Source organism: Enhydra lutris, unplaced genomic scaffold, assembly GCF_002288905.1.
Source record: "Enhydra lutris kenyoni isolate GAN:26980312 unplaced genomic scaffold, ASM228890v2 scaffoldscaffold94, whole genome shotgun sequence".
NCBI lineage: Eukaryota > Metazoa > Chordata > Mammalia > Carnivora > Mustelidae > Enhydra > Enhydra lutris.
In genome coordinates this window covers 3,607,593-3,617,470 of record NW_019154178.1, presented here as the reverse complement: position 1 = coordinate 3,617,470, position 9,878 = coordinate 3,607,593, and the positions used below count along the sequence as shown (strand labels likewise).

At 39.6% G+C, this 9,878-nt stretch overlaps 2 protein-coding genes across 2 annotated transcripts; both read right to left on the bottom strand.

Annotated features, from left to right (window-relative positions):
- Positions 1-426: 426 nt before the first annotated feature.
- LOC111139055 (olfactory receptor 10R2-like) lies at positions 427-1,365 on the bottom strand. The gene has a single exon (XM_022491173.1). It carries the CDS (start codon positions 1,363-1,365, stop codon positions 427-429), a length of 939 nt encoding a protein of 312 aa, XP_022346881.1.
- Positions 1,366-8,241: 6,876 nt separating this feature from the next.
- On the bottom strand, positions 8,242-9,183 carry LOC111139037 (olfactory receptor 10K1). The gene has a single exon (XM_022491135.1). It carries the CDS (start codon positions 9,181-9,183, stop codon positions 8,242-8,244), a length of 942 nt encoding a protein of 313 aa, XP_022346843.1.
- Between the last annotated feature and the right edge of the window lie 695 nt (positions 9,184-9,878).

Genomic DNA, 9,878 nt, shown 5'->3' with positions numbered 1-9,878 from the left:
ACCTTCTAATTCCTAGTGCAGTAAATGATTTCCCCATCAGGTCATGCCCCAACGTCCCAGCTTCAGACTCAAGCACCTCCTCTTAAGCTGGACATAACCTTCAACGAATAGAACCATCAGAGCTTTGGGACAAACAAGCCAAAGACAGAGTAAGAGATAAAGGATTTTAGAGACTTTTGAGAACTATAAGTCATGAGGGGGAGAGCTAACCTCTAGGGACCGACACTGTGCTATCTCCTTGAATCTTTACAAGAGCCTTGAGAGGAACGTATTACCGTGCCTGCTTTAAGAAGAGAACATTTAGACCCTGAAACATCAAACAAGTTGTCTAAGGCCACACACTTATATGGACAGATATTACCAGAAACTGTCATGGACTAAACATGTAGTGACACACTTGGCCCTAATGTGTGTGAAAACGTTCTATCAAGTCTTAAGAGTAACCCCAGTCTTCCCAATCATTTTCCGAATAGCCAGCTGTACATCTTTGTTCCTAAGGCTGTATACCATAGGGTTCAACAGTGGGGTAATGATAGTATAGGTCACTGTCACCAGCCTGTCTTTGCCTGATGAATATTTGGCTGAGGGCCGAAGATAGACCGAGGAAGCACATCCGTAGTGGACAATGACCACAATAAGATGGGAGGCACAAGTGGAGAAGGCTTTCCGTTTGCCCTCAGCAGATGGGATCTTCAGGATGGTATGGACAATGAAGCCATAAGAAATACAGATGAAGATCAAGGGTACAAGAAGCACCAAGACTCCGCAGATGAAGATGACCAGCTCATTGATGTAGGTTTCAGCACAGGCAAGACGGATAACTGGTGAGATGTCACAAAAGTAGTGGTTGACTTTGTTGGGGCCACAGAAAGGGAGGCTGAAGACCAAAGTTGTTCCCACCAGAGATATTAGGAAGCCACTAACAATACAGCTTGCTGCCAGCTGTCCACACACCCTCCAGTTCATGAGAACGGGGTAGCGCAAAGGCTGGCAGATGGCAGTGTAGCGGTCATAACCCATAACTCCCAGAAGCAGGCAATTGGTGACAGCAAAGCCGAGGAAAAAGAACATCTGTGTGGCACAGCCCATGAAGGAGAGTGTCCTGAGGACAGAGAGCAGGTTGATAAGCATCTTGGGCAGGATAACAATTGTGTAGAAGACTTCAGAGGTTGAAAGGACACAGAGAAAAAAGTACATGGGTGTGTGAAGGCTGTGGTCCAGGTGGATGACAGAGATGATGGTGAAGTTTCCACTCAGGATGATCAAATAGAGGCAGAGAAAAAGCACAAAGAGAACAGGCTGCAATTCACCGAAGCTAGAGAAACCCAGCAGTAGGAACTCCGTGACCTGGGAAGAATTGGCCATGGAGGGGACGCTGCAGAACAAAGTCAGTGTGATCAGGTCCAGGGACCCCTGGGATGGAGGAATCAGAGAGACTTACCCTTCATAACAAAACCAGCGCCAGTCTGGTGTGAATGGGAAACAAAGGGGAAAAAGGTATTATAAATTAACCAAAAGTTACCCTAAATTAATATGTATCTACAGTGCTGTTTCTCTGCCGATGATTTTATCAGTGAGTCTGGGGTTAGTGTTCACATGAAGGCACAATATTTGTTGACATAAAACCAGTCTTTTCATCCCCCCACTCCACTCTTGCAGACTTATGTTCTCTCCACTTAATTCTTTGGTAACCTAAGATTCAAAAGAAACCTTATGTTAATTATGAATTTCCATGGTCATAGTTTTATCCATATTGCTGATACATATATTCCATAAGCAACAGCACAAGTGTCTGAGGATCTGCTTCTCACCTGCTTTTAATACATTCATCATCTAGGGAAACATCCTTGATCTGTTTTTATGCTGCTGGCTTCTGAAGAATACAGCTGCTTTTCTTTACTGACCGTTGACCCCATTTCCATGCTGTCGTTCATGAAAGGTTAATTTGGTTTAAAACTACTCCTTCTGTCTTAGAACTAGTTCGATGATTCCTCTGCCCACCCTTGTAGGACAGGAAGCCTGATTTCTCTTGCAGAAAACCCATGGCTGGAGGAACTTAACTTTGATTCCACATTAGCTGGTTACCTTTGGGTTTCATGTCTTATCCTTGATACATTCGACTTGGAGACTCAACAACTGTCTTTCCCAGGATCCCTCTCTGAATTCCTGAGTAGGCAGGCTCAGATAATTTCCCTAATGTTTCTGGTAAGTTATTGTTCCTAGTGATAGATTATATGTATTTTAATCAAAACCATTCTTATCCTCTCCCAACACTTTTCCAGATCTATTCTTTCACAAGGATTCTGTGTCTCGGTAAACAGGTCCAAAATCCTCCCCATCACGTAAATTCCTGAAACATCTTTAAACATGATTTTTCTCATCTTCACATGCAATCTATTTTTGATCTGCAATACTTTTAGGATCACTTCTTCTTTTCTGTAAGAAATTAGTTCTTGTCTGGACTATTCCAAGGGCATGACTGACAGACCGGCTGGATTGTATTTTGTTCTACTCTAAGCCATACTCCTTTGTGCCCTCAGAGCTGTCTTCTTACAGGACAAATCTTAACCCTGTTAACAATCCTAAATGACCCTTAATTATTTGCAAACTTAAAGCAATCATATTCTGTGTCTCATATTTTCCCAAATGTAACTTTGCACACATAACTGCCACTACATATTCCTCCACACATGCTTTAGTGTTGGGAAACTTTGAACAACCATGTCATTTTTTGTCCTACCTTCTAATCTGGAAATCATCCAAGCTTTGTTTGCAGTTGCTTTTTTTTTCTTCTTTTAATGTCACTTTCTTTAAATTTAAATTTAATTACTCAAAGTAATATGTACACATTGACTCCTTCCTACAACTTCTTTGTGCCTTATTATCACTTTCTCTTGGTTTCTTTAGCCATTGCTATGACCTCAGCTGTCACTAGCATTATGTAGTTGTCTTTGACTTTACAACGTTTCAAATAACCAGACATTCAGCAGTGTCTAGTACACACCGGTGCTTGAAAGCTTGCTGAAAAAATAAATGACCCATAATCGCAGGGTTTCTTCTAAATTATTTCAGAATACCCAGGAGGTTTGATTCTGGGGGTTTTCCAAACTTGTTCCCTTAATATTCATTTGAGATATAATATTAACCTTCCACTTTAACATTTTAGGATAGAAAAAAGTAATATGTATCTCCAGTGTCATTTTCTAAATGCAGAGCAAAAGATTCATTAAAAATTGTTGCTTTTCCAATTATCATGTGGTTTCTGGCATTATCTCAACTAGCAAAACTTTTCAATTTTGATTTAAATAGCACTTTGTTAGTCTTAAAGGCCTTTGCAAATAACAAAATTGCTATCATTGTTTGCTCTTTTGCTTAAACAAAGGTGTAAAAAATTTTAAAATGGAACAAAATCAGGAGCTTTCATTCCTATTTTGGTATCATTGAATTGCCCATCTGTGGACCTTGTAAGTAAGAAACACACACCGTGGTCTTGACCTGAACAAAGTCTCCTCTGGAGCTCTTCCTGAGATGCCATCGTCAACTTTCCAGCATCCCGGTCCCCATCCTTTGAGTTTGCTCTTTCATAGGACCATCTCCAGAAAGAGCAGTGACCTGTCATCCAGGGAGGTTTGGGGTTTGTGTGGAAAGAGAGAAAGGCCATGTTACTGGGTGACCATGTTGTGACCCTCCCCCACAGCACTCACAAGACATCACCTACTTTTTCAGAATCATCCTTGGAACTGATGAAGGAATTGAAATTTGAAAATAAATTCCCCATTAAAAACAACAACTGCCCCCCCCCCAAAAAAAACCACCAAAAACTTTTGTCTCTCCTTAACCTGGCTGAGGATGCTGCATAAAATATTTGGTGAGTAGAAGAGCTTGGAAGGGAAGATGCTACAGATTCAGAGAAAAGCTTAGGGAAAATAAGGAGGGGGGATAAATAAAAAGGAAAATTGGGTAATTTAATTGTCTTCTTAACAAGTGGAAAAGTGAATTGATTTCTCATTACCTTGCTCAATGATCTCATCAGTGCAGGTGAAACCAGTTTCTTAAGCTGGTTAAAAAGACAGCTAATTCTTCACCCCCAATTCCCTTTACAACTTCCTCCTCTAAATCTCCATCACATGGGAATTAACTGAAATATTTCCAGTTTTCTTATGTTTTATCTTTATGCTGAGAAATGGCATGTGTGAGGGACAAAGAGACAGAGAGAGAGACATAGAGAGGGAGAAAAAAAGAGGGAGGGAGAAAGGGCGAAGGAGAGAAAGAGAGACAAAGAGGGGGAGAGAGGGATAGAGAGAAAAGAGAGAGGGAGAGAGACAGACACAGGGAGGGAGGGAGGGAGAGAGAGGAAGAGAGAGAGAAAGAGAGAGGAGAAGGAATTCTCAGTTTCTAATACTCTCTGGCCTTCATCTGGCGCTCACATGTCGGTCACATTTTTTTTTTTTTTTAAAGACACCAGTTATTGAACTTTCCCTAATCTGTACAGGGAGATTTTGTTGTTTCTACCATATTTAACATTTAGTATATTTCAAGATTGTTTCTTGTGTCTTTATCAAAATATTCAGCCTGCTATGTCCAAATTATGTTTTCCTGATTGTCTCCCCAGTACACTTGAAAAACTCAGGAACAAAGACCATACCTTATTTCCTATGTATCCTCAAAACTTAACCCAATATTTAAATTATAAGTGCTTGATGATAAATACATTCAATAGCCCGTTAATGAATTAATAAGGATCCCAATTAATTCATTTTATAGAAGATGGGCTCCCTGGGTTCCACCACGTTCTCCTAAGTGAGAACACTGCTTATGTTCTCTGTCATTCCATGTTCTCTATAAATTTCATTTTCTTCCTTTCTGTTTAATTTTTATTTTTTTAAAGGGGGAGGGGAAGAGAAAGAGAGAGAGAATGAGAGAGAATCTTAAGCAGACTCCCTGGTAGGTGGGGACCCTGACCCAGGATTCAATCCCACAACTTTGAATCATGACATAAGTCAAAATCAAGAGTCAGAGACTTAAATTACTGAGCCACCGAGGTGCCCCACACTTCCTTTCTTTCTAAATCTAGTGCTATACCCCTCCTATGAAACAATCAACCTGAGTCTGTGGCCCTGCCTTCTTGTTGACCGCCATCTCTAGCCTCACAGTTTTCACCATCCAGTTGTCTTTTCTGACATTTTATCACATTTCCCACTACTGATCAGGAGGGGAAAGTAAGTCACTGACTCATGAGAAAACTCGATTTAAATTTTGACATACAAGAAATGATGGGGTTGTCACTATTCTTCTCAATGTGGAAATCAAAGTCCCTAAATAAAAATTTTGCAGTCTTTCAAATCAATGCTAGTGCCCGGTGACATGCAGGCCTCTTCATTCTCAGACACTTCCTTGAATCTTCTATGAGGTTTTCTAGGTGAAACTTGCAAAATTGTTGTCCGTGTTATAATGTATTAGAGTTTCTTCTTTCGTTTTCCATCAACTGTCTGAACTGATTTAAGGAAACTGTCTATATGACTCCACAGAAAATATCACCTGTGCCTCTTCTTTATGGGTGGTTTAGCTAAAGCCTCAATGAGCATCACCAAGGGTGTTTTTCCTTTCTGCATTGGCATGGCCTCAATGCCTTGGTGGTAATTGAGATCCCCTCCTCCACAGGGAGCTAATTACCGCATGGTGCCCAGTGCTTGTCCATAATTTCCTCAATTAGCAGGTGGAATGATAGTAATACACTAAGAGAATTTGTTGGTCAAAGAGAAGGCTGTTTTTAATACACCATGGGGATTAGTTGGTTTCCTCTTCAAAATTCTCTGGGGACTTACTAGGAAGCTGAACGTTTTCTGGGCACCGTTTGTTAAAACAAACATCAATGGAAGGGCCTTCTTTGAGTTTCCCTACCTAATGACTCTAAATTTTTATTCTCAGGTTGGAAGAAAATGTAAATTTTGCAGTCTCATTTTTGACATCTGTAGGAGGGGAAGAAAGGGACAAACAAAGGACAGACTACTAGAACGGCAGAGGCAGCATAAGTGTTTCAGACTCATGGGAAACATACTCGTTCCTAGAATATATTGTGAGCATGATTAGTATTTGTTCAATAAACAAATAAACAAGGTAAATTTGGGTCATGGAGAAAAATGTGGGGGCGCCCTGGTAGAGAAAGGTGTTAGCTTAGATGTCTCCTTTGGTAGAATGTCCTCCTATTTTCAGATGGCATATTATTCCCTCTCCCAGTGAGTCCAGACACTTGGGCTGGAAATAGGGCAAATGCTAGGCACTGAGGGAAATGATAGAGAAGGACTAAAAATATAGAAATGGGAAATTATGCCCATGACTCACAAACCAAACAAGGGAGGAATCTGGATACTCGACAGTTTAATATTCAGACCAGGAGTATTAATGAACAACAAAAGACAGTAACAAAAATAGTTTTTTAATGTTAATGACTACATTTCAGAATGAAATCATAATAGACATGAATTTACATCCCTCCTCCAAAGCACAGGTGCAATCTTTGTAAGAGAGAAGCTGTAAGATGTTTACAAGGAAACACACTAATAATGGATAACTTTCATAAACAGAGCAGGAAGAAAAATGTCTCTAAGAAGTTAGTAGGGCTAAGCAAGGAATAGTGAAGTATATCAAGAAGTATTTATTGGAATTTGTGTTCTAATGAAGGAGTACACATATTCTTATCAAGGCACGTGAAGTATCTATGAATATTGGCTGTGTATTAAGTCACAATAAAAATTTCAACCAAGGTCACAAAGTGGCAAGAATACAAACAATATTCCCAATGACAGTGTAATAAACTATCCAATGACTAACAGAGAAAAAAAGCTTTTCCACCTGAGAATTTTAAAATCTATGAAATAATTGTTGAGTCAAAAGGAAATATAAACCAAAGTGAAATAAGTTCCAGGAAATAATATAAATTACACTCCATGTAGCAGAACATGTGGATTAAATTTAAAACAGAGATGAGAGGAAATTTCATGGCTTAGTTTTATATATTACATATATTATTAACACATATGTATATGCATATGATTAAAAAAATGGAAGTACATAGAAAGCATCAGAAACTTAAACGAACAACAAATTAAAGAAAATTTCAAAGCAAAAAATAATACAAATGAAACACAAATAAATACAAACAACACAAATAATAATAGTTGAATAATACAAACAAAATTAAAAACAATGGTATGGGAAAAAAAACCACTAGAATGTATCTGTTCATTCACATATATATTAAGTTCTTTGACAACAATAGACAAAACAAATTACCACTATATAAACCAAGGGAAAAAAAAGTAAACACAAATATACATAGTACAAAATGGAACAGGAAATAATCATTTCTAAGAAATTTTTAAATATCAGAATATTTTGTACAAATTTTACAAAGAATTTTGAGAATTTAGATGAAATGAATAATTTTGTAGAACGCTAAATTCCATATATGATCCACTAAAAATAAAAGTGCCTATAGGGGTCATTTTTCTTAGAAGAAATAAAGAATATTACCACAGGGTCATGCCTCAGAAAAGATACTGTGCCTGTATTATTTCACAGAATCTCAACAGATCTTCAAACATGGATGATCTCAACCCACCATACAATAACAACTTCTTCAAGATACAGAGAAAAATCCATTTGAATCTTTAACTCACATAGTGTTAAAAAATCTTGTGGATATGTCAATATAATGCAAAAAACTTAAATGTTTAGAAAAAAATAATACAATTGAATGAAAAAATTGAAAACGAAGCTTAAAGGTGATGACAAATTCTGAGTCATAATAATCAACAATTTGACTGCATAAAGTGAAATATTTACTTGTAACAAAAACACAATTAAAGATATTAGAAAAGAAACAATTGGAATATTTCCCCCAAATTATCAAAATATTGGGGAACCTGGGTGCTCAGTCAGCTGAGTGTCTGACTCTTGGTCTCAGATTAGGTAATGATCTCAGGATTGTGGGGTCAAGCCCTATGTCAGACTCCAGGCTCAGGATGGAGTCTGCTTGTCCTTCTCCCTCTGCTTCTCCTCTCTCTCTCAAACAAATAAGTGAAACTGTGAAAAATTATTGAAATATTAATAAAAACTTTTAACAAGTTGAAAGATAAAATAACTAAACTCTAAAGTTGGAAATGGATATAGGCATACAGTTGATAAAATAAAAGGCACATGATTCACTGAATAGTTAAAATATAATTTTAATGAATTAATTTAGTTAATAGGATATGAAGTCTGGCCCATTACCCTTCGAAGGGCTGACTTGAACTCCTTATTCCTCAGACTGTAAATCATCGGATTGAACAGTGGAGTGAGGATGGTGTAGGACACAGATATGAGGGTGTCCTGACTTGAAGAGTAGCTGGACTTGGGCCTTAAGTAGATGAAAGAGGCACAGCCATAATGCACAGTTACCACAATGAGATGGGAGGCACAGGTGGAAAAGGCTTTGTACCTGCCGGTGGAGGATGGGATCTTCAAAATGGCAGAAATGATGCGGATGTAAGAGACCAAGATAAGTAGCAGGGGAATGACCAAGACGAATACACCAATCATGAAAATGACCAACTGACTGAGGCGGGAGTGGTGGGATGCCACCTTGAGGACAGGCGCGATGTCACAGAAGTAATGATGGAGCTGGTTGGAGGAACGGAAGGGCAAGTGAAATATCATGGAGGTGATAATCTGTGCAATAGTGAAGCCACAGGCACAGGCAGCGCCCACTAGTCCCACACACACCCGGTGTCCCATGAGCTCCGTGTAGCGCAGAGGGTTACAGATGGCCACATAGCGGTCATAACCCATGGCGGCCAGCAGGAAGGAGTGAGAACAGCCAAGGAAGAGGAAGGTGAACATCTGGATGGCACAGCCCAGGAAGGAGATGGTCTTCTTCTGGGCCAGTAGGTCCACCAGCATCTTGGGTACAATGACGAATGTGTAGCAGGTCTCAGAGCAGGAGAGGACGGCAAGGAAGAAGTACATGGGGGTGTGAAGGGCTCTGTCCAGCACGATGGTGGAAATGATGATGGCATTGGTGCCCAGGGTGAACAGGTAGAGGGGCAGGAAGGCTATGAAAAGCAGTCGCTGCAGCCCAGCCAGAGAAGAGAAGCCAAGGAAGACAAACTCCCTCACCAGGGTCTCATTGCCCCACTCCATGCAGAGCACCTCCAAAGACGAGAGTCAGGGACAGCGACAAAGGCCAGGATCCAGGAAGGAGAGTAGAAATGTGTGGGAAAATCAACACAAACTCTGTAGGCAGGCAAGTCCTTCATTCCCCCTCAGAAAGGTCTGCCAAGTAAAGAATTAAGGCTAAATATACAACAGAGGATCAGACAGCCACTTAGGAGACTTCTCTGAGACTAAGACCATGGTATCTCTCTAGCCAAGGATCAAGGATCTGTCTCATTGGTTTTACTTGTATCTTACTTAGGGATTTCTTGCTCCCTATCACCCCCCAGGAAACTAGCTCTCCAAAAGTGAAAAAATGTGTTTAATTTTAGCAATCTGAACATGATCAGGTCATGGAATGAAGAAATGAGTTGTGTTTGGACACAGCATGTGAACCCCGGTTTGTCCAACCATAAAATGGGAAGGGAGAGGAAGAATTCCCCAGAAAATGTGTGCTGAGAATTGTGTTTGTTGATGACTTCTTATATGCTAGGATATGTGTTAAGAAGATTGTATACTTACGTCAATTATTTATTACACCAATCTATGGCAATAACTGAAACAATAAGGGAAAAAAAACAGCTTTGGTGTTATGTCTGACAGACTGACTAATGAATAATTAGGACATTCCTGGAGGCTCCACGCTGGGATCTTGTCAAGAGTGGAACAGAAGACAATACTGG

Coding starts and splice junctions, on each gene's coding strand:
- LOC111139055 (XM_022491173.1), bottom strand. CDS start 1,365: ATGGCCAATTCTTCCCAGGTCACGGAGTTCCTACTGCTGGGTTTCTCT.
- LOC111139037 (XM_022491135.1), bottom strand. CDS start 9,183: ATGGAGTGGGGCAATGAGACCCTGGTGAGGGAGTTTGTCTTCCTTGGC.